The 24,154-nt window shown below is 48.3% G+C and overlaps 1 protein-coding gene across 3 annotated transcripts; it reads left to right on the top strand.

Annotated features, from left to right (window-relative positions):
* The first annotated feature begins 546 nt into the window (after positions 1-546).
* MBD3 (methyl-CpG binding domain protein 3) lies at positions 547-18,123 on the top strand. 3 transcript variants are annotated; one of them, XM_051640031.1, is made up of 8 exons: positions 557-622; positions 5,289-5,345; positions 7,512-7,671; positions 10,463-10,600; positions 11,944-12,034; positions 13,052-13,229; positions 14,519-14,716; positions 16,245-16,334. In XM_051640031.1, the coding sequence occupies exons 1-7, from the start codon at positions 609-611 to the stop codon at positions 14,709-14,711; spliced, it is 831 nt and encodes a 276-aa protein (XP_051495991.1). In that variant the 5' UTR covers positions 557-608; the 3' UTR covers positions 14,712-14,716; positions 16,245-16,334. The 3 variants fall into 3 exon arrangements, with proteins under 3 accessions (XP_051495992.1, XP_051495991.1, XP_051495993.1); XM_051640032.1 differs by lacking the exon at positions 5,289-5,345 and having other exon boundaries at positions 547-622; XM_051640033.1 differs by lacking the exon at positions 14,519-14,716 and having other exon boundaries at positions 16,245-18,123.
* Positions 18,124-24,154: the final 6,031 nt, after the last annotated feature.

The raw sequence follows: 24,154 nt of genomic DNA, 5'->3' as shown, positions 1-24,154 counted from the left end.
CAGGGGTCGCGGGGGGGCGGGGTCGTGGGGGCGGGGCAGGAGGGGCAGGAGGGGCGGGGGTCGCGGGGGGCGGGGCAGGAGGGGCAGGAGGGGCGGGGGTCGCGGGGGGCGGGGCAGGAGGGGCGGGGGTCGCGGGGACGATGCCCAAAGCGGCGCTGCCGGGACAGCGGGGGGGGCCGCGGCGCCCGGCGCTGGGGTGAGTCCGGGCCCGGGGGGGGGGGAGGTTCGGGGATGAGCGGGGAGCCCCCCGGGGGTCCGGGTCGGTGGCGGGGAGGAGGTGGGGAGGGACTATATTCCCGCGGCGTGCGCGGGCGGAGGGATCCAGCCGCGGCGGGAGGAGGCGCGGAGAGAGAGAGAGAGAGAGAGAGAGAGAGCGAGAAGGGGCGGGAGCGGGACGGCGGGGCGGGCGGAGCGGGGCCGAGCGGCCGCCTCGGCCTGGGGGAGGCGGGAGCGGCGGGAGGAGCGGGACGGGACCGGGACCGGGACCGGGACGGGCCGCAGCGCCGCCTCTGGGGGGGGGGGGGCGGCGGGAGCGCGGAACAGCCGCCGGCGGGAGGAGAGCGCGGCGGGCGGGAAGAGCCGGCGGAGGCGGCGGGAAGCGGGACAAGATGGAGCGGAAGAGGTGGGAGCGCCCGGGGGTCGGGGGGTCGGGGGGCCCGGGGGGCCGGGGCCGGCGCTGGGGCCCGGGGGTGGCTCGGGGCGCGGGGCCACGCGGCGGGATGCGGGGGGAGGCCGGGCCGGGGCGGCGGGGGGAGGCCGGGCGGGGGGAGGCCGGGCCGGGCCGGGGCCGCCACAGGTGGGAGCGCCGGGGGGTGCGGGGGCCCCGCGCAGCGCGTGACACCGGCCCCCGCGCTCGCGGGGGTCCCCGCCGACCCCCTGCCCGGCTGGCGGCGGCGTGACGGGCCCCGGGCCGGGGGCGGCGGCCTTCCCGAGCCCCCCGCCCCGCTCGGGGCGGCAGGTGCGGCTGTTGTGCCTTGTTCGGTGGGTTTGTTTTTTAGCCTGAAGCCGGTCAGGTGTTCGCGAAGTAGCCGGGGTATGAGCTGGAGGGGCTGCCTGCTCCTGGGGCTCCGTCTGCTGCTTTTTGCCTATGTTAGGGAATTTGGGGTAGGGTGAAGAAGGAGGCATTTGCCCGCCTGGGGTGTTGCCTGTTGCGGTGGGTGAGAGCCCGGGGCAGGGCTCAGGATGCTCGATCCTGCCAGTGTTGCTGCTGGGGGAAGCATGTGGCTGGGGAGCTGCTTGCTCTGCCTGAAGGATTTCTATTAATATCAGTGCTTGTCTCATGTGGCTGCAGGTGGGCCATATGGATCCTTCCTGGGCCATATGGATCCTTCCTGCACCCATCAGGGGCAGCCTCCGTGCACCCCTGAGCTGATGCGTGAAGCTTTGCTCTGTTGGGAGCTGGAAGAGCCCTGCAGAAGTTATCCAGGTGTCTTTATCCCACCTTTCTAGCCGGTAGAATTCATGCCACCAACTCCTGCCGCGAGTTCGGTTTTGTTTCTTTAAAATCAGGTTATGGGTGGGAGGAGAGCGTGTTGTGTTGGGTGGGGAGTGAAGCAGCAAATATCACCCTCAAGTGTGAAGCTGGAAGTGCCAGCTCCACCGCTGCAGCTGGAGCCTGCGGGGAGAAGAAAAGACCCCCTGGCAGCAGCTGGAGGAGGTGCAGCTGAAAGCTTAAAAGATCCTCATGTTTCCAAGAACTTACTTTACTAACAAAGTTGTGGTCTCAGAGCTGAACCTAAAAAAGAGGGAGAGAGAGGATAAGTAGCTTATTTTTATTCCCAAGTTACAATGGGTTTTCCCTTTATATCAGTTTGGACAGAGATCAAAGGTATAATAGGGCCCTGCTGCACTAATTTTTGGTTACTGTTGCATTTTGCATTACCTCAGAGTGGAAAATATGTGTGTGGCAGTTTGTACCTGGACTATTTCTGCCTGTTGCTTACCTGGGTGATTTTTTTTTTTTTTTTGCCCAGCTGCACTGAATATACAAGATGCAGTCACTGCTTGTGAAAAATGGTTTGGAAACCAGAACTTTTCCTGGGCAATAAGCAGCCTTGAGAGTTAACACTGAGGCAAGGTGGTTGGTGGTGGGGAAGCACTTACTGCTTTTCCACACAGTTGTTCAGGGCTGTGCTGCTTATTTGGACGTTTCCTTTTGTCACCCTGAGCACCAGCAGCTCATGGTTTCTGTGGAACGTGAGTTCTGCTTTGGGTGATGGTAGAAGTGGGTTGTGCTGAGTGTGTTCAGTCTGAGAGGTGCAAATCTGTGCCAGCAGCCACTGGCTGGAAATTAAACCCTCCTCGAGGTCCAAGTCCCTGGGCAGATGTTTAGAAATGATCCTATAACCTTGCACTTACCAGCTGTTGAATGTCCAGAGGTTTTTTTAGCTGCAGTGTGTTCTCATCAGCTTTAAGAATTGGGAAACCCAAGAAGGTGTCTGGTGGATGTGGTGGGGCTTGTGGGCCACATCCAGAGTGAGCAGGAAAGGTGCAGGGATGCAGGGTTTTGGGAAGGCAAAAAGCATCGGGGGTTTTGTGAAAGTGGTGGGTTGTCTTGGAGACAGTTTTGGCTACAAAGGCTCCCTTCAGACTCAGTGCCCTCACCTAGAGGAGAGAGAACTGAGTGCTGCTTTGTCTGGCTTTTCTTCATAGTATTTTTCAGCTGAAGGTTTGATGACCAAGTGTTTGAGAAGTTTGGGGTCTTCTCTGCTTCAACAAGCTGTTGACATCATTGTTCTGGAAAACTTAAGAGATCTCTCGGGTGAAGCTTTTTTTTTTGATTGTGAATTTCTTACCAAAGCAGTACAGATGTAAAAAGTTGAAGAAAATGTTTTTAATGTGCTCCAGCCCAAATGCATTTTGGTCTTGTCTTTTCAGTTTTTTCCCCAAAAAATTGTGCAGGAGAATGCTTTTCCTGGGACCACCCTTTGCTCTTTCTTGGTCGCTCTTTTTTTGCCTGTGGCTCCTCCAGGGAAGCTCTCCTGATGCTGGAGATGATCCTTACAGAAGTGCCTGCTTATATTTGGGCTTGTTCTTGTGTTCTGGGACTGCCACTTGGTTTCTTCTTTTAGTGGTGGGTGCTGCTGGAAATTTGAGAGATATTGTACCTAGCAAAGCTGGTTTGGTTTGGTTTTTTTTGGGGGGTAGGGGTGTTTTGGTTGGTATTTTTTGCAGTCAGAGCCCAAGTTAGTGAACAAAGAACCCTGTGGCCCTGCAAGGTGGGGAGCATCCCTTACACACTCTTGCTGGCAGCAAAGTGGGGCATGTAAATATTGCTGGGGACAGCCATGGTAGCAGGGGACACCTTGGTTCCCCAGGGCTGCTCCATCCAGAGGGCACCTGTTTAGGGAGGGATGAGGAGATGCTGCTGTGTGGATGGGTGAGGATGCAGGCTGGGTTTTGGCAGCTGGAGGAGTCACCTGGTTCCTGCTTGTTCACCCTGCTGCTTTTTACATGCTGGTGAAAGCTGGGGGTATGTCCCTGTCAGTCTGTCCTGGGGGAACCCAGCGCTTCGTTGGTCCTACTCTTAGACAGCTGGGTTCTCCCAGGACAGACAGCCACGTTGGTGCAGGGGCTGCAGCCAGGGATGACGCGGAGATGTTGGGAGAGAGAGGGACTGACAGTGGGTGAGGGTCCCATGGTGTGCAGCTCTCCCCAGGAAGCAGGGTGAGGGGTGGATGGCACCCAAAGGGCCCCTGGAGCGGAGCTGTGGGGAGGGGAGAGCAGAGAGAGGCTGAGGGGAGCAGTGACCCCCCCAGCTCAGCACATGGGGGAGCACAATTGAAATGGAGAAGGAAAAACATTGTGTTATACCTGTCACTCCTCCCCTGGAAACAGGACATGAGAATGTGCTGTTGATCACCCATTTTCATAGAATGGTTTGGGTGGGAAGGGACCTTAAAGATCATCCAGTCCCACCCCTGCACGGGCAGGGACACCTCCCACCAGCCCAGGCTGCTCCAAGCCCCATCCAACCTGCCCTTCAACACTGCCAGGGATGGGGCAGCCACAGCTTCCCTGGGCAACCTGGGCCAGGCTCTCACCACCCTCACACTCCAGAATTCCCTCCTCATGTCTCACCTCAATCTCCCTCTGCCAGTTTTCATCCATCCCCCCTTGTCCTCTCCCTCCCTGCCCTTGTCCCAAGTCCCTCCCCAGCTTTCCTGGAGCCCCTTCAGGCACTGGAAGGTGCTCTCAGGTCTCCCTGGAGCCTTCTCTTCTCCAGGCTCAACACCCCAACTCTCCCAGCCTGTCTCCAGAGCAGAGCTGCTCCAGCCCTCGGCTCCTTTTACCTCGATCCTTCCAGTCTCCGTTCCTTTACAAGGCAGGCGATGTCTGGGTTTGCTCGGGGGATTTTTTTTTTGGGGGGGGTCTTTTGTCCCTGCCTTTCCAAGTTGTGCGGATCCTGTGCGGGCTCCATGGGGAGAGCGGGGGGGAGGAGATTGTGTAATGAGGGAGGAGGGGAGAGGGCCGGGGTTTGCAGGAAACAAAGGCTGAGCTGCACATGGAGAGCAGCAGCACCTGGCCCCTCCGGAGCCTGATCCGCGCCCCCAAAGTGTGAATAACACACTTGGTGGTTGCGTCTGGTGCTCCCGCCTCTCGGGGCTGGTTTTGTTGGTGCCGAGGCGGGCGCAGCCGGGAGCGGCTTTTGATGGCCGAGCGTGGAGAATCGTTTGCAACTTCGCAGTCGCCTTGTCTGTCCGACCACGGCCGCTGTGAAAGGCCCGAATTCAGGACCCAGCGCTCACGGCACCGGGCTCCGCAGGGTGATTTACAAGAGCTGGGTTTTTGCAGCTTTGTTCCAAGATGTCTCTCTTCTGGGTTTCTTCGAAGTCTTTGTGTGTCAAAAACAGGAGTGCAGAGCAAAACTCCGTGCCCTGGAGAGGAAGGAGACACCTCTCGTGTTGTGTAAAGAGCAGAGAGTCACTTGAACAACATTCAGAATTCAGAAATGCTGCTTTGCTGTTCCTGTGCCTTGTGCTGGGCAGCAGGCAGTCCTGCTGCTCACACTGGGGGTGGTTCTTTGGCTGCTTTCCCCCCCTCCCCCCTTCCCTTCCTGCTTTGACCCTCGGGGGTGTCTTGAGGTGCCCTCAGGGCTGTGTCACACCCAGCAGCTCCAGAGCACACCAGCCACTTCCTTTCCCTTTGTGTCCCATGAGCAACTTCACTGTCACTTTGAGTTGCAGCTTTGTTCCCCGCTCTGCTGTTGCTCCAGAGAGGCTTGGTTTATGGTATTGCCTTTTTTAAAGATATAATCACAATAAAAGTTTTTCTTCTGAACATTTCAGTGCTTTTCCTTTGGGCCAAGCATCCCCAGGAAGAGACAGGACTCTGAGTCATCTCAGGTGGGTTTTTTTAGATATATGTGGACTTGCAGTTTTTCAGATCCATTGCACAATTCCTAGAACACATCAAACAAAAAAGCTGAAGAGCTATGTTCATTTAAAATACTGTCTCTGAGCGTATCTGGCTCTTGTTCTGGAAGTTATTCTGTGCTTCTAAGTGCACAATTCACTGTCATATATTATCTTAAAAATTATCCAGGTACTGAACCATAAATTGTAGCTGTAGATCTTGGCAGAGGAAGCAGTTTTATGTTCTTTGTGGAGCAGGAGTTTCTTTTGGCTTCACTGACAGCAGTGATGGCTCTGGCCTAAAAGCTGCTGGGATTGGTTATTCCTTCTGGATTGAGGCATATAGCTCCATTAATATTTTTTTTTAATGAGTTTCAAATTTGAGTCTGGACCCAGTCTCTGTTCCTGTCTGCTTTTCCTGCTCTGTGTCATCATCTGGCCTGAGTGTTCACGCAGCTGCGTAGTGAACTGGTCCAGCTGAGGAATAACCAGTGATAAAGTGTTTCCTCCTCTTCTCCCTGTGCTCTAAAGATGGATTATTTTCCCCATCTGCTTAACTGTGCATCTGAATGAATGCTTTCAAGGCTGAGCAGTGGTGTGGAGGAGTAGGTGTGGGGCAGGATAAGCAGCTTGGGAGCTACCAGGGCCAGGAGCTTCCTAAGCAGATGCTGTGGGGGGTGAACACAGATTTTGGTCATAAGTCCTTTGGGAGACTTTTTCAGATTTCAGTTTTAGTATTAAAATTAATATTAACTTTTGGAGAGCTTTTAATACTTTGATTCCTTTTCTAAAATCTCTTATTTTGCATCCACAGTCTAACTTCAACTAATTAGTTTGTCGTTGTCCCATACTAGAATTTCTATGCTATTTTTTTCACACCTTTTTCCCTAATAAGGGCTTCAGGGAAGTAAATAATATGTTGAAAAGAGGCTTTTTTCCTTGGAGCCTTTTTTTTTTTACTTTGAGAAGACCCTGGAAAGGTGGTCAGTACCAGCATGAACACCATCACTGTGGGAGGGCAGGGTCTACACTGCTGAAATGGTCACAGTCCTTTCATCCTGGGACAACTTTATTATTTCATATTCTTTTTGGCCTTCAAGCAGAAACCTTGCAACAAGTTGCCTGTGTTTCTGGCTTCAGGAATAACAGAAGGTGCCCTTAATCACAGAGCTCCAACTGTCCTAGGGAAGCATTTGAACCTCAAATGAGATAAATTAAAGGTTATTAAGAGCTGGTGTTGTGATGCTAAATGATAATGTGAATGTCCTTAGTGCTTATTGTCTGAATAGTTCTACACTGCAGTCATAATACATTGACTTATTTTTGCTTAATGCATAAATATTTAAAGAGCTCACCTGGCAGTGCTTTTTGTAGCAGTGCAAAAAGTCAAATAATTTAAAAAGAAAACAACAAGGAATTGGAGTAATTTGTGCCTCCTTGCCGGGTTGAAGTCTTTCATGTGAAACTAGGTGTTTAAAAAGAATCTCTCGTTTGTTTTGCCATTAATGAAAGGTTTTGCAGGGTTTTGACCCTCATCTTTGCATCATTTAAGTCTTGTAATTTTTTGTAGCCTGCCAGAGTTCACTTCTGTTCTTTCTCCTGGTTACTGTGTGATCCTGGAGTTAAGTGTTCTCAATGCTACCAAAGCCTTGTCATCAAAACTGGATTTGCTATTCAGAGGGGGGAAAGGAGTCCAAGGAGTTGTTTTTGGTGCTACTCAAACAATGACACTCCTGGGAGAAGAAATTATGCTGGAAAACTAGCATTTTTTATTTGAGACAACCAAGTGATAAGTTGTCCTGGTTTGAGCCAGGATGAAGCCAAACCAGGACAGGAGTTCATCTGTGCCAGCATCTCCCATGTTGGTTATTGTTGAATTGCACTATTTTCAATTCTACCTGGTCTGAATCTTCCTCTTTACATGTAAACATTTTAACATGGTCTGCCCTTAATTCCTCTTCCACATTAATCCCCAAGAAAGCATTGACATGAAAGCAGTAACATCCATGGTGAGTTTAATCTGAGCTTCCTTCTTGGAAGTCCAGCACAAGGTTTTTCATCAAGGAAATAAAACTTGCCTCTTGGGTTGCAGCGAGTGCTGGTATTGAAGTCCAGAGGGCTTTAATTCTTCTTTCTTTTCTGTGTTGTTTTTTTCAGCCCAAGTGGTAAGAAGTTTCGGAGCAAGCCCCAGCTGGCCCGTTACCTGGGGAGCTCCATGGACCTGGGCACCTTTGACTTCCGCACAGGAAAGATGTTGATGAATAAAATGAACAAGAACAGACAGAGGATGCGCTACGACTACTCCAGCCAAGCCAAAGTAAGAGCAAGGGGCTGGGGCAGCTTTCCCCTCTGGCTGCTGCTCTGGCCAGACTGTCCCTCAGCTGTGTCTGTGATAGCATGAAAATGCACCTTCTTGTCATGAATGTGGGGAAACTGAAGTTGTGTGAATCATAGAATCCTAGAGTGGTTTGGGTTGGCAGGGACCTTAAAGATCACATAGATCCAGCCCCCTGCATGGGCAGAGACACCTCCCACCAGCCCAGGTTGCTCCAAGCCCCATCCAACCTGCCCTTCAACACTGCCAGGGATGGGGCAGCCACAGCTTCCCTGGGCAACCTGGGCCAGGGTCTAATAACTACGAGATAACGTTTCTGTTTTGGGGTGCTGGGCAGATTCTGCCATTCACTGATTCTCCCATGGTGTCAGTACCACAGAAGAACAGAATCATAGAATGGTGGAGATTGGATGGGACCTCAAGATCATTGAGTTCAAGCCCCCTGCTTGAGCAGGATCACCTGGGGCAGCTCACACACAAATGTGTCCAGATGAGTCTTGAAAGTCTCCAGAGAAGGAAACTTTCTGGGCAGCCTGTCCCAGGGCTCTGTCACCCTTACAGGAAAGAAGTTCTTCCTCATGTTGAGTTGGAACTTCCTGGGCTCCAGTTTGAATCCACTGCCCCTGTTCCTATCCCAGGGCACCACTGAAAAGAGTCTGGCCCATCCTTCTTGACATCCACGCATCAGATATTTGTAAACATTAATAAGACCCCCTCTCAGTCTGCTGAATACACAGCTCTTGGTCACTCAGCCTTCCTTTGTTAGGCAGATGTTCCAGTCCCATCATCATCCTTATAGGCTCTGTTGGACTCTCCATTTATCCCTGTCCCTCTTGAACTGGGGAGCCCAGAACTGGACACAGCACTCCAGATGTGGTCTCACTAGGGCAGAGCAGAGGAGGGGGAGAACCTCCCTTGACCTGCTGGACACACTTCTTGATGCTCCCCAGGATGTCATTGGCCTTCTTGGCCACAAGGGCACATTGCTGTCCCATAGATAACTTATTGTCCACCAGGACTCCGAGGTCCTTCTCCATGGAGCTGCTCTCCAGGAGGTCAGCCCTGATATTGCAGCAGTGCTGCATCTGTGGGCATCTTCTGCTCCTCCCCTCCTTGCAGTGCGAGGTTGCCTTTTCCAGCATGATCTTCTCCAGATCCTCAGGTTTCCAGCTGACTCCTGTGGCTGTGCAGCAGCTCTGCCCTGCTCTGGCATTTGGTCTTGAGGGGCAGCAGAGGTGAGGAGGTAGCACAGCCTCCCTGGGCTGTCTGTAGGCCACACTGATATCAGCTTTGGAATTGGTCTAAGGAGGGGATGCATTTGGGGCAAAAAGCTGGAGACAAGAGGATAGCAAGGCTAGAACAAAATAAAACAGTTTGGGTTTGGCACCTAGTAGTTTTGACTGTTATGGTTTAGTGAGGTGACATTGGCTCAGGTTGTTATTAAGCATCTTCATCAGATGCTAAAAACATCTTTGAAACACAGCATTTGATGTCTGTGCACCTAAACATTAAAAGTGGAAAACAGCATAATGTTATTTTCTAAACATGTCAGCCAGTCAAGAGGCATCATCACCAGAGTGGCTGGGACACAGAATGGTGGGTGCTGTGGTGATACTTGAAGAGAAACTTGCCTTGCTGCAGAGAGCAGCAGAAACCACGTGTCACGGGCTAAAAATTCTGCCCAAAGCTTTCAATCAATGCAGTTATCATTGGCTCATCAATGGATTAACACACAGATGATTCAGAATCATATTTGTCCTGGATACATCTTTTCTACATCTCATGAATGAATATGTTAAGCAGATGTGGTGTCTGCATCCTCCAGAACAAAGTGTGTCCTGCAGCCATGGCAAGACTTGGATGTTGGATTTTGGGAATGAGGAACAGTTTTCCTATGTTTCCACTCACATAAAATGCAGTCCTGTAGTTGAAGACTTGCTTGTTATGAGCTCCATTTAAAAACAGGGTTTTATTAGGAATTGGAGGTAAAAAAGGTGGTCAGTGTTCCAGCTGTGTTGGTTTGTTTCTTGGTGTCCACAACTGGATTTCAACAGAATGTTTTGGAATGGATTTTGGCTTCACAAACCAGTCTCTAAATCCCACATCATAATTTTTCTAGTAATTACAAACATTGTATTGGAATCTTCTGTTTAGTGACCTAGTCACTCCTCAAAGCTCAGTGTTCTGACTCCTAAAACTCAGTATTCTGCCCTCCTGTCGAGGGGCAATGGACACAAACTGGAGCCCAGGAAGTTCCAGCTCAAGATGAGGAAGAACTTCTTTGCTGTGAGGGTGACAGAGCCCTGGGACAGGCTGCCCAGAGAGGCTGTGGAGTCTCCTTCTCTGGAGACTTTCCAGACCTGTCTGGATGCCTTTCTGAGTGACCTGCCCTGGATTTGGTCCTGCTCTGGCAGGGGGGTTGGACTGAATGATCTCCAGAGGTCCCTTCCAACCCCTGATACTCTGTGATAACTTTTGTCAACATTGGGCTAAAACCCATGTGTGTGAGGAAGAATGAGAGGGGGCCAGTGTGTCAAGTAGAATGTGAAAGAGTAGACAACTGAATTTAATCTTGCTTGGTCTAAGGTAAGGTTTAAATGTAGTTACACATTTTTAACAAACTTAACTTAGCTTGAGATCAGAGAAGTTTTGGAGTCCATGAACTCTTCCCTGCTGTACATCTCGGTGGGTTTAGGAGCATTTTAACAAGTTCTGAATATTTTTGGTGGGTTTTTCCTCCCCTCCCCTCTCTCCTTTTGTTTGAAATATTTAGGGGAAGCCTGATTTGAACACAGCACTGCCTGTCAGACAGACAGCCTCCATATTCAAACAGCCTGTCACAAAGATCACCAATCATCCCAGCAACAAGGTGAAGAGTGATCCTCAGAAAGCTGTGGACCAGCCCCGGCAGGTGAGGCTTGAAGCTGAGAAGCTGCTTCTCCAGAGCTGAGAGACTCCTGGGTTTGCTGCTGGGAATTGTATCCCAAAATAAATCCCTTTAATTTTCTGATGCTGCCCATATAGTCCATGGTAATTTAAGGTGTCTGATATTTCAGGAACAAGAATTTACAGTGATTCCAGCTGTTAAAACTGGAACCAAATCATTTCCAATATCCAGTTAATGTGCTGCCTTTGATAACTGGTCTCCAACATTTATTTAGATGACAATTCCGTTGCACTTAAGTCTTCATTTCCTTAATGCTGAAATTAGCTGCAGATTTAGATGTTGTAACCACTTTAGGGGACATTTGCATTGTAATTAGAGTCACTGTCACATGTTCCAGTTGTACAAGAATTCTGTGTTCCAGGAAATGCCTGTTCCTGTGCAGACCACATCCAGTGGGGTGTTTGTGATGGTTCCCCCTGCATGGGCCTTTTTTCTGATGCATGTGTCATTTAGTACTTACCCCGACCTGGATTAATAAGGTTGTAAATTCACTTGGAATGTCATTATTAATAGAAAATCACAGCGTTTTTCTCATCGTACTGTGAGAAGGGAATGACACCAACATTAAAGGAAATCTTTCAGCTGAGTTTCATCTAGTGAGAGGATGCAGAAAGTGTCCTTCAGGATGAGGGTGGCTTTGAAGTTGGACACTGGTAAAATAAGATGTACCAGTTCAAAGCAGCCTCTGGAAGACATCCTCATTCCAGGAATATTACCTGCAGCTGACAGGCTGTTGCCTCCATAGAGGTCACACCAGGGGTTCTGTGAACCCTTCCTTGCACTGAGTCCATCTTCATCTTTTGGAAACTGGCTGTTCAGCTTCATGAGTCAGCTCAGGCACTGTCATTGGTATCAGTGATCAGGGCATAGATCACAGAATGGTTTGGGTTGGAAGGGACCTTCAAGATCATCTAGATCCAACCCCCTGCATGGGCAGGGACACCTCCCACCAGCCCAGGCTGCTCCAAGCCCCATCCAACCTGCCCTTCAACACTGCCAGGGATGGGGCAGCCACAGCTTCCCTGGGCAACCTGGGCCAGGCTCTCACCACCCTCACACCCCAGAATTTCCTCCTCATGTCTCACCTCAATCTCCCTCTTCCAGTTTTAATCCATCCCCACTTGTCCTCTCACTACGGATGGTCCATGGGGCTTGTTCCCTGCTGTCAGATGTTGGCAGACCCCTCCCATAGTAAATCCAATATCCCATTGTCTGCAGTTGTGTCCTTTGGTGGTAAAGCAGGTGCTTTGTGTAGCTGTCAATTCCATTTCTGCTCTGTGCCAATAAACACGTTTCTTTGATGCCAGCTCTTCTGGGAGAAGAAATTAAGTGGACTGAATGCTTTTGACATTGCAGAGGAGCTGGTGAAAACAATGGACCTTCCAAAAGGTTTACAAGGTAATCAGAGTCTGCCCTTCACTCCTGGGGTGGCTTTTTGATACCAATCTGTGGTGAGCTGAAGGAATTGTGTGTGACCTCCCTGGTCTTCAGTGCTGTGGAGCAGGAACTCTTGAGTTCTCTTGCTGAGAGGATCAGTGCCCCTTGTCCTCAGAGGATACTGAAGCAAAAGCTTCTGGACTCTTTTCCTTTTTTCCTTTTTTTTAATTCCAGTTAATTTTCCAGAAGCAGACTGGAAACAGTGTCCATTCCCAATTTGACTTTTTTTTGTTGTTTGTGTAACAGAACATGGAGCTGCTTTGGGCTTGAATAACCTTGGAGAAAGATGCAGAGGTGCTGTTAGAAGTGCCCAGGGCTGAGATTTCTGTAGCATCATGGAATTGTTTTGGTTGGAAAGGACCTTTCAGATTATTGAGTCCAACTGCTCACCCAGCCCTGTCAAGGCCCCCACTGCCCCATGTCCCTCAGCACCACATCTACAGGGCTTTGAACTCCTTCCAGTGATGGGGACTCCCCCCCTGCCCTGGGCAGCCTGGGCCAGGGCCTGACAACCCTTTTGGGGAAGAAACTGTTCCCAAGATCCAATCTAAACCTCCCCTGGCACAACCTGAGGCCCTTTCCTCTTGTCCCATCACTTGTTCCTGGGGAGCAGAGCCCGACCCCCCTGGCTCCAGCCTCCTCTCAGGCAGCTGCAGAGCCAGCAGGTCTCCCCTCACCTCCTTGTCTCCAGGCTGAACCCCCAGCTCCCTCAGCTGCTCCTGCTCACACTTGTGCTCCAGCCCCTTCCCCAGCTCCACTGCCCTTCCCTGGACACACTCCAGCCCTTCCATGTCCTTCTTGTGCTGAGGGGCCCAAAACTTCCCATCCCTTCTCCCCCAGCCCCCTCTAGCCCTCTCCCCCAACAACTCCCACCTACTCCCCCAGTGACCAGATGACCCCGTGTCACTGCCTGTTGGCCCCATGTGCTGCTCTTCCTCTTGTGCAGTGCTGATCCTGCTTTTTCTTCCCACTCTGCAGGGGTTGGACCTGGCTGCACTGATGAAACCCTTCTCTCTGCTATTGCCAGTGCTCTGCACACCAGCACCATGCCCATCACAGGGCAACTCTCTGCAGCTGTGGAGAAGAACCCTGGAGTGTGGTTGAACACCTCCCAGCCTCTTTGCAAAGCTTTTATGGTGACAGATGAAGATATTAGGTATTAACTAGAAATATCATTTGCTATCTTGGAGCAAAGTTTCTCCTGGTAAAACTTGAACCCCCTCTTTTTCTTTTTTAATGGCAAGATTAAACGTCTGGTGTCTGTGGCTCATTGAGTTAATTTGAATGTCTCATTATCAGTAGAGTAGAAAAAAATTTACACCAGCTGCTCTGATACAAACTTGTACTTTAAGCCCTTTATTTTTTATTTAGACCTCAGTTACTCTGAGGTTTCAGGTTTGTGTTTGTTTTTCATGTCAGAGTGTGTCTCCTTTTATTGGAAAAGGTGTCTGGATTTGAATAACCTTGATTAGAGCACCTGTAATTAAAGAAAGTATTGGAGGAATCCTGCACAGTGCAAGTTGATTCTCTTCACCTTAATCTGTGTCTGCAAAGGAGCAAATAAAAGCACTAACTGTTGTGGTGGCAGCAAACAAGGATGCAATTTATTTAGATATAGCTTGCTTTCAGTAATTAATTATGTTGCTTAATCAACATGGGTCAAATTCAGCTTTAAGCACTTGGTAGAGAACTGAATATACCAAATATACCTGAGAGCACACAACCTTGCATTACCAATGTTTAAAGGCAATAATTATTTTGACTGTGACTGGTAAATCTTTTTTAATTACAGGATGACTTTTTGTGCTTGATTTATACACGAATGACCAGGGAAAAAAAATGGTCTGTTCATCACATTATTATTTCCTGTGGCTGAAATGAAATAGCCCCATGAGCCACAGACTGTGCTGTGACTGGACAGAAAAGGAGCTGTAAAATTGAAGTTGAGGCTCAAAAGGAGGATGAGCAGAAAGATTGAAATTGTGAGAAGTTTGATTGGCTCATGTTTGGGAATCTGAGGAGGGTAGACTCTGGCTTTTTCTTGTTTAAATTAATATTAGTACTAGGAATTTAAAAAAAAGTCTCTACTCAGGTGCTAAATTAGACAGATTTCAGCCAGAATTACAAATGGTGCAGTCAACTAAGCACCTGAGAAAACAGAAATAGTAGAAAGATTAGAAACTATAATAATAGAAAATATGGGAAAACTTCTTAAATATTAGAAAAAATAGAAATAATATAAAATACTGGGCAGCTGTTTCAAGTGTTTCTTTTAGCTTCACTTTTAATATAGTGCCAGGCAATTCTTTTACATTGTGGTTCTTAGAGGGCTCTTTCAAAGCCTTGTTGGTCTGCCCAGCCTGGTGTGTGAGGGATTTAAGGATTCCTCTGCCCTGGAAGAGGCAGCTCTGAGGGTTGATGTGGATGTTGGTTGGTTTGGGGCAGGAAGCAAGAGGAGCTGGTGCAGCAGGTGCGGAAGAGGCTGGAGGAGGCCCTGATGGCTGACATGCTTGCCCATGTAGAGGAGATAGCAAGAGATGGGGAAGCTCCTTCAGAGAAGGAAGGAGGTGAGGAAGAAGGAGAAGAGGAAGAGGAGGAGGAGGAGCAGGACCATGAGCAGGAGATGGAGAACGTATAGTCCAGGTAACGTGGCACGTCCTTTCTCACCTTAAACTGCTCTTCACTGAAGGCAGCAAAGGTTGCAGAAACCTGGAAAGATCTTGACACACTTTGGCTTTTTTAAAGTGCACTTTAAAAAGTGCACGTGTAGCCATGTTTACAGGAAAAAAAAAAGATGAAATATTTTGGTGGTTTGTGATGTCTGGTGGGGGCTGGTGTTGTCCTGGCATGTCCTGCACCTTCTGTCTGTGTCAGGTGGGCTCAATGTGTATCCCAAACCTCTGTCTAAATGCTTGAAGGCTTCTGTCTTAAGAGTGGATCAGGTCTTAAAAAATTGTCTTATGATGCTCATTTTATCCCTCTATTTATTACTTCTTATAGTAGGCAAGGGGACACTGGGCAGAGAGGGCAGCTGCCTTCTCATGGACTTGGTTTCTCCCTCTGCCTGCTTTTTTCTCTCATTTTTTGCATTTTTAGTGAGCATTTGTTGCAGGGTATATCAGAGACAACTTGTGTGGCCTTTATAAAATAATACTTGTGGAAAGCTAGAAAAAAGCAACCTGACCATCAATAGAGGAAAGCTGCTAAAAAAACTTTATATGAGGCAGGAATTTATAAACTGAAAGTAACAGAAGAACAAATCTAGTAAAAATCTAGGAATATCTGGGAAGTTGAAGGTAGCACAGCAGGAGTAACTGTGGGAGTCACTGAATCATAGAATTATGGAATGGTTTGGGTTGGAAGGGACCTTAAAGATCATCTAGATCCCACCCCCTGCATGGGCAGGGACACCTCCCACCAGCCCAGGTTGCTCCAAGCCCCATCCAACCTGCCCTTCAACACTGCCAGGGATGGGGCAGCCACAGCTTCCCTGGGCAACCTGTCCCAGGGTCTTTCCTTGCTGTATACCTTTCCTGTCTCCCCCACCAGGAGCACTGGATGTATCCTCAGTGCAGCTCGTGCAGCAAGATGAAAACAGAACCCACTGATTTTAATTTTTGATCATTTGAAGTTTTAGCCTAAGAAAAGCAATTAGTGTTGTGTCCCTGAAGCAGGGTAGCCAATACCCTGGGTGCTTCATTATGGAGCCTGCAGTGCCTGGGAGGAAGAACCAAGAATGTGGAGGAGGGGAGGAAAAAAAAAAAGAGGATTTTTAGGATGAAGAGCAGAAAAGCAGCTCCTTTGGGGGAGGTGGCAGCTGTGGTTCAGGTAGAAGGAAGTGTGATTTATCTTGCAGCCCTTCAAGGTGGAAGGTTGATTATAACATGGAATCTGTTTGGCCTTTGGGAGATACCATCTTCTGTCTGGGCTCTGTATATTGCCCTGTTTTACCACATCACAAGCAGTAGCTTTATTTGGACAGTGAGTGTCTTGCATTCCTTCCTATTGCAAAGGTCTGGCAACAGCAGAGCAGCAGGACAAGCTGAAGGTGGAAACCAGGAGATAAAGAAATGTTATGGCAATGGTGCTTTATTCTTTTAAGGGTTCACTTGCTAGAAGGATATACAAAGCTCTTCTTGACTTACAAGGTCTTTTTTTCTCTTCCTTCTAGGGAGTTCCATCTAAGAATTCCCAGTATAAACCTGATCAGCAGGGTCAGCACAACTATTTACAAAGCCAAGAGTGTCTGCTGAGTGAACTGCACCAACAGTCCAACTGTACCTGTGAGCATTTTGATCTACACTTCAGGAAACGTTGAGAAGCTGATGGTTCATTAATTGCTGGGTAGTTTTGAAGATGGAACTTGACTAAACTCTACTCCCCCTCCTTTTTTTTTAAAGGGGTAGGGTAATGGGGAATGCAAAAGTGGGAGGGAATCAAGGAATATAAAAGGGTGGGAGGGAAAACACTAGGAACCAAATTTCCTGTCCTTTTTTGTTGTTGTGGGTCAGTGATAGGTGATACATTTTTAAGCTTTTCTATCAAAAGTACATTTAGCCATGACCCATAGAAACAATTTTCTCTCCAACACAAGTGAGAGATGCTGTTTCACTCCTTGGCTGCTCTGCTGCCTGTTTGAACCAGACTGTAGGGAGGTCATTTGATGGTGGGGATGGTCATTCCCTGTGGCAATCACTGCGTGTCCTTTTCCTCACAAGACCACATTGGTCTTGGAAGTGTGTAGTCTCAGAGATGAACTGCTAGTGCCTCTTCCACCCGAGGTTTTGATTAGTAGGGGAAGTTACACTAGAGGAACTGGCCTTGCAATCCATTTTTCAGTCAGCTCCAGCACCTGCAGGGTTTGGCACAGAGCTGTGTGTACGTCTGGGTGTAGCCAAATGAGAGCTGTCAAGAGAAACATCCCCACTCTGTGGTATGGTTTGCTTTGGTTTAAGTCTGGTCTGAAGGACCTTCTCAACTGGGAATGGAAGGACAACTCATTTCTGACTGAAAATGAGGAAAACTTCCTCCTTTCTCCTCTGGTGCCAAGAACCCTGACCTTCAGTGTGTGTGGAGGGAAGGGGATCCATTCCAATAGGTGTGTCTACACATCTGCTTTCCTGTGCAGTAATGTTCTGACCTCTTTTAAAACAAGAAAGGAAAAAGGTTGATTTTTTTTTTCTATAATTGATAAACAAATTTAAAGCTTTTTATTAAGTATTAAATCTTTCTTATTTGCATGTGCAGTGAAGTGACCAGCATTTTGTGTCCAAAAATGAAACAATGTGAAACCTGCCTTAATGTGTTTATAAGTATTTGGCTTCACCATGGGTACCTTGATTGATTCCTCAGTCTCTTCTAGTACATCTGTGAGCATATTGGGGTGACTTGTGGCTAAAAAATGGATTTATCTGGGGAGGGAGAACAGGAAGAGGGGAGGAAAGTGAGAGTTTATAGCTTGGAGAACGTGTTGACTAAGTTGCAAAAGTTACTTTAGTCTTAGGGTATCCATTGCATAATTCATCTGTGGACATCTCAGCTGAGAGAACAGTATAAAGTGGTGGATTAAATATTGTGCCACCAACCAATTGTGCAAGTTGTTGGTATCCCAAAACTTGGGGAAGAAAGTAGCTCCCAGAGCCTTTATCATGTAAGAGTGCTTAGCAGTGCCAGCAAGGGACCAGGGGAATTGCCTGGAAAGGAATAGCCTTTGGGAGTAGTTCAGCTTAGTGACCTGAATAGGTTTCAGCTCCTTGAAAAAGATCCTATGCCAAAGTCATTGATTCTAGATTAACTCTTTTCTGAAAAAATTTGAAAATACAAAGTTATGTGATCTTGCTCATTTGGAGTCCTGCAAGAAGACTGAATTGTACTTTGCTGCTGCTCTATCAGGTGTTGCTTTGGGGAACTTTACCTGGTACTGCAGCCAGTGAAAATTATTTTCCTTTTTGAACAGTCTGTTATGGTTATTATTCTGTACATCTGTCCTCTTGTAACTCGTTGTGTTGAATTAAATGTTTCTTACAAAGTAAAGAAGGTTTTTTGTGCTATGCCCCTGCCAGTTATTTCAGTGAAGATGCACTTGCATTTTTGCTGGGGGCTCCATTTTGAGGTTTGGAGCTCCTGTGTGAAACCCCATCTGGAGAACTGGGTCCAGTTCTGGAGCCCTCAGCACAGGAGAGACATGGAGCTGTTGGAGAGGGTCCAGAGAAGAGCCACAAAGTTGATCCAAGGGCTGGAGCAGCTCTGCTCTGGAGACAGGCTGGGAGAGCTGGGGTGTTCAGCCTGGAGAAGAGAAGGCTCCAGGGAGACCTTAGAGCAGCTTCCAGTGCCTGAAGGGGCTCCAGGAAAGCTGGGGAGGGGCTTGGGACAAGGGCAGGGAGGGAGAGGACAAGGGGTAATGGTTTTAACTGAACGAGGGGAGATTGAGGTGAGACATCAGGAAGAAATTCTTCACCATGAGGGCAGGAAAGCACTGGCCCAGGTTGCCCAGGGAAGCTGTGGCTGCCCCATCCCTGGCAGTGTTGAAGGGCAGGTTGGATGGGGCTTGGAGCAGCCTGGGCTGGTGGGAGGTGTCCCTGCCCGTGCAGGGGGTGGGACTGGATGATCTTTAAGGTCCCTTCCAACCCAACCCATTCCATGATAGTTGGGACCTAGCAGAGGGGATTACAGCATGACACTCCTCCTTGCTGCAAAGTCTTCCTGTGTCCTCACCAAGTGAGAGGCTGTCAGGGTGTGCTGTCTCACAGGCAAGTTGCTGATATGGTCCTTGGAATCTCAACTCCAACAGTTTTCAACCCATACTAGGGGTGTTTTTTTAACCATGGGGATCTTGTTCTGACTATTTCTTTTTAAAAACTTGCTTTATATCTGGTGATGGTTTTGCTTCTCTTTGAATATTCTAATTACACTGTAAGCACACGTGGCACCAAACTTAGATGACTGAGATGTTGATACTAATATTTTGATGCCTTGAATATCAAGTTTGAATTGCAGCCAACTTGTAAGCCAACTCTTGTTTCTACCACTCTCCTTTCCTTGCTCTTGCTTCCTTCAGTCCTTGAAAACATTGAATTAATGTTAGCATTCCTATGGAGAAGTTGATGGATCCAAGTACCAAAAGGGGCCCAGGACTTCAGGTCACATCCAAAGAAGCTTAAATAACTTTACCTGCTTATCCAGACAGGTAAGTAAATATTCCTTTTAAATTACCCTTCTCATGTTGCTGCAATAACTGGATTAGTTTGTCTTATCACAGCCATGGAGGTGACTGCTGGGCACACAGTGCTCTGCCCTCATGGGTTAGGTCCCCAGGATGGAGAAGGCAGTTGTCACTGCAGGTGGATCTTGTTAAGCAGATGATGAGTAAAGAACATATTTAAGACAAGTGATTGAGTGGAATTGGGGCAAAACCTCATAGGATGGTTTGGGTTGGAAGGGACCTTAAAGATCATCTAGATCCAACCCCCCTGCATGGGCAGGGACACCTCCCACCAGCCCAGGCTGCTCCAAGCCCCATCCAACCTGCCCTTCAACACTGCCAGGGATGGGGCAGCCACAGCTTCCCTGGGCAACCTGGGCCAGGCTCTCACCACCCTCACAGCAAAGAATTTCCTCCTCATGTCTAAAACTAATCTTGTATTAATATACAGCATAACATACCTGCAGAAGTACTAGTGAGGGGATGCTTTTGAAACTGGCAACTCTTTCTGTCAGTGGCCTTGACACCTTCCCATGGCCCTGAGCTGTTGTAACTGTGTGTAATTCAGAGCTGCAAGAGGAAACAGCTTTAGGTTTGTCCTGCACACAGTCTGCACTGGTAAAGGATTTTAGTATATCCCACTAAAACAATAGTACCAAGCTCTGTGGATGGGCAGTTACCCTGATCTAGTTTGTTCCTCTTGGGAGGTAACAGATAAGGATATTCTAATGGTCCTTATGCGGGTTCAGGGAGGGGTGGGACCTGCCCACTGCAGCTCAGGCTTTGCATCCTTTCCTATGGACAGTGTCATTTTGGATACTTAACCACCCAGACTTCACCAAAGCTGCATTTCTTGTGCTGTGTCATGCTCAGTCAGGTTTTTCTTGTTTTCTCTGGAAACAGCAGCCTGCCTAATTCCAGAGGGCAGTGGTTGGAGGAGGTGGGGGATGGACTGGTTTGCTGGAGGTTGGTAGATAGAAACACTCCAAAGGTGACTTTGTAAAAAGAGCCTCCTTGTTATTTAAAACTTTGATTTTTATCTTGGGCAAAGCAGTGTTGGAGCTGTTCCATGAAGATGGCTCAGTTTTTCTTCTCTGCTTTGTTTTGCACAAGTAGCAGTCAAAGGGAATGTCACTCTCTCCCTGTTTGTGTTGCCAGTGATAGTTTTACTGAATTCTAGTTGGGGGAAATTTTGTGCAATCAGTGACAATAAGGAATCTGCATGGATGTTGGTGCAGTCTGGATTTGGCCTGCAGAGCTTTTGTAGGTGGTTCTGCCCAGGAAAAGTGAGCTTGATTCACATCTGAGATTGAACTTGCTGAGCTGGCTGTTGAGCAAGAGAAGGGAGGAGTTTTCTTGTAAACTGAGCACATCAGGAAGGGAAAACAGTCGTGGGTGACATGGCTGGACTCTGGGAATGCAGGCATGTCCAACCCTGTGTGTGGAGCCTTTGGTGTGGAATTGTTTTCTAGTGATAATCTTACATGAAAAACTATTTTGGAAGTTAGAATCTCTGGCTAAGTGCACACTCTTGCTCTGCTTCCCAGGTGAAAGGGGGCTCTCTGAAAGGAACCTTCCAAACCTGAGCTGGGTTTTCATCAGGAAAACTCATTTCAGTTTCTGTGGGAGCTGGGAGCTCAGCCTGTGTTCCAGGCAAACTGCTGCATGAAAGCTTTTCATCAGGGCTGGTTTCTCAGCTGCTAGTCAAGGTGATTTTGCTCCTGTGTAGCCCTCAGAGACTGTCCTGCTGCTCTGTGCTGTAACGTGAGAAAATGTTGAATGTGAGTCTGAGTGAAGGTTTAAAAAAAAACAACAACAGCATGTATTTTGCAGATTTCTTGCTGAAAACTTGTCCAAGCTGGCTGTGATATTCCAAGGAACAGAGGGAAGGGGCAGCAAGATGTCCTGGTCAATTCTGTTTGGTCCAGTTAGTGTCTGTGGCAGTGGCAGGAGCTGTGCACAGCTCAGGGCTCTCTGTGGGTTTTGCAGACTTTCAATCCACTGGCTCTGCTGTACCTGCTGCAGAGCTGCTGGGTCACTGGCTCTGCAGCCACACAGCAGCACCCTCCCTGCTTTGAGACTTTATCCTTCAAAACAGACACACTGTTATCTGGGACTTTTTTTCCCAGGCCTGTTCCTGTTGTTGGATTTTCCTTCTCATCTTCTATCCTGAAATTTCCTGACCTAATACTTATTGCTCCTTGTCCAACTTCACCTTGACTCCTGCTTATCAACTTCTAATTACTCTTTTAAGATCATTATGAACTATATTCTTGCCTTCCTTCCCTCCTGTTTCCCACTGATGTTACCTCTGTGGCAACTGTAACACTTCTGGATGGTGGAATGTGCTTTAGCGAGTAGCCCTTGGCAGCTCTTCCCATGAAGGAGATCAGCTCCCTGCCTCCCTGCAGGCTCCTCAGCAGGACCCCTGGGTTTGGAGCAGCTGTTGCAAGTGGCAGGAGACCCTGGGACCATAAATGCAAGGATTTAAACTTAAAAGAAGCATGGTTGTGTCATCTCCAGCCAGGTTCCTCTCTGTTCCTGGCATCTGATACCTCCCTACACACTCAGCCCTTCCTCTCACTCTGTACCTGGTTACTTGGTGGTTTTGTGGTTGGGTTTTTTCACTCCTACTCTTTAATACTTTGCAGGAGGTGGGTACAGCAGAGCATCTGAAGGGATAACTGGTCTTCTGAGTCATGTTCTTTTTTGTCTTGTTCAACCTAGACTGATTCCCTGGTCCCCAAAAGCAGGTAGGATAACGTGGAAAGGGGGAGGAGACAGGAGAAGGTTTAATGAAAAAGGAGTAAGATTTTCAGGATCAACTCTCCAGTCAGGCAATCCTGTTTGGTTGGGATTATGTCCATAAGAACAGTCCCCAAGAGTCCAGATGCCCATGCAGATCTTTGGATGACACCACTTTTTCCCTGTCAGATAAAATGTATGTTCTTCCCTGTTGTCACTGAACAGGAATTTCAGTGTATGCTGGAATTGCTTCCTGACAGGCTTCCCCTTTGTTGAGGCTCCCAGTGTTTCATACTTCAGCTCTCTGCTTGAAATAAGGGTACAGCTACACGTGAGAAGGTGATGTACTCATTCTGCAGCACAGAAAAGAATGTCCTGTATGAGGTGTAGTGAGCTGAAAACAGGGATTTGTTCTCAGATTAGCAGGGATCAACTTGGTCCCCTTGAACGAGGGAAAACCCTTCATTGTCACCCCCTGACAAGCTGGAGCAGATGAGAGAACATCACAGAACAGCGTTTGCTAAATGCTCCTCACAGTGATAGAGCAGTTATGGAGATGAGGAGAAGAAAAAACATGTTGAGCTTTGGGGTGATCCACCCAATGAGTCTTGAGATTGGCAGGGTTGTTGGTGAGCAATCTACATTTAGTATTGATGAGCACTGACAGAACACCAGCTGCTGCTGGTAAATATTTGCTGCATATGGTAAATACATCTTAATATCTTAATGTTTAGTGGATTTTCCTTACCTTGCACAGTAACAAATGGAAATAATCTGAGGTCATGCAGAATTGGAAGAGCAGAGCAGTGAGCTGCCTCTTGAATGGTATGTCTCTGGTGACAAGGTTGAGGAGATGCTTGGCTGTAGGAATCTGGTTTCATCTGTGTACACCAAGTGCAGGTCTCCTGAAAAATGGACCCCAAGTTTGAGCTTTTGAAAGGAGATCACAGAATGGTGGGGGTTGGAAGGGACCTCTGGAGATCATTGAGTCCAACCCCCTTGCCAGAGCAGGACCATTTGTGACAGGTCACACAGAAACATGTCCAGATGAGTCTTGAAAGTCTCCAGAGAAGGAGACTCCACAGACTCTGGGCAGCCTGTCCCAGGGCTCTGTCAGGGAGAGAAGATATTCCTCATGTTGAGGTGGAACTTCCTGGGCTCCAGTTTGTGTCCATTGCCCCTTGTCCTATCACAGGAGATGAATACTGAAAAGTTTTTACTTGGATGTGTTTGTCATTTGGAGCCCAGTTCCATGTCCTGGATTAGCCTGTCAAGTACATCTCATTAGTGACCTAAAGGGCTGTAAAACTTGAAAGCTTCTTTTCTTTTACAAGGTTTTGTCTGATCTACAGTTAATTCTTTTCCATCAAGTGGCTGCTCCACAACTTCTCAGGGGTTAAAAAGTTTGATTCTTTGCAGGAAATCCAATGCATGAAAAAGAGGTTTGCTGGTGGCTTCCCCCAAAGTGCCTTTGCTGTGTGCTGCAGGAGCAGGGTGGTGGTTGTGATATTAAGGTAAGAGAAAAAAGACTGCTTGGCCAGGTGGTGCTGTGAGGGTCATGGTTGTCCATGTTTTGAGTTCTAGCTGGTCAGTTGTAGCATGTGCCTCTACAGGTTTTGGCTGTCACACTGACACTGAACATCATCTCCTTGAGCATCTCCATGTGCCGTTCCCTCAGCACCTTGGTGAGATGATTGATCTCAGACAGGTCACTTTTCAAGTTACAAATCTTGTCAATCTGTCTGGCTCCACCTACACGCAGTGATTCAGCTCCTGATGTGCTGAAGTATTCCCTTCCCACACACGAGTAAGGACTTTTTTTATAGTTCTTCTCCAGCTTCACCACCTCTTCTGCACTGAGCTCTGAGCCTGTGTTCTCTGTGTGATGTTTGCATGTGCTGGAACGGGGCAGAAAGCAGAGTTTGATCTCCTGAAGAGTGAGAGGAGCCACTACAGTAGTTCTCTAAAGCTACTTTTCACCCCTAAACTTTGGATCCCATTTATAGCACTTAGCTGATGTGCTGTGATAGAGGGAAATGGAGACCTGTGGGGTTTTTTTGGCTTGTTGGGGAGGGTGTCTCTGTGTGTTCAGTAATCCCCTTGAGGGGTTGGTCTGCAAAGGATGGTCCAGCAGA

This window comes from Apus apus, chromosome 24 (genome assembly GCF_020740795.1).
Source record: "Apus apus isolate bApuApu2 chromosome 24, bApuApu2.pri.cur, whole genome shotgun sequence".
Lineage (NCBI taxonomy): Eukaryota > Metazoa > Chordata > Aves > Apodiformes > Apodidae > Apus > Apus apus.
This window is presented reverse-complemented; position numbering and strand designations above follow the sequence as displayed.

Excerpts from the sequence above, each read along its gene's own strand:
- MBD3 (XM_051640031.1), top strand. Across the intron at positions 5,346-7,511 it reads AGGACTCTGAGTCATCTCAG|CCCAAGTGGTAAGAAGTTTC; the intron begins GTGGGTTTTTTT and ends TGTTTTTTTCAG. Across the intron at positions 10,601-11,943 it reads CTGTGGACCAGCCCCGGCAG|CTCTTCTGGGAGAAGAAATT; the intron begins GTGAGGCTTGAA and ends CTTTGATGCCAG.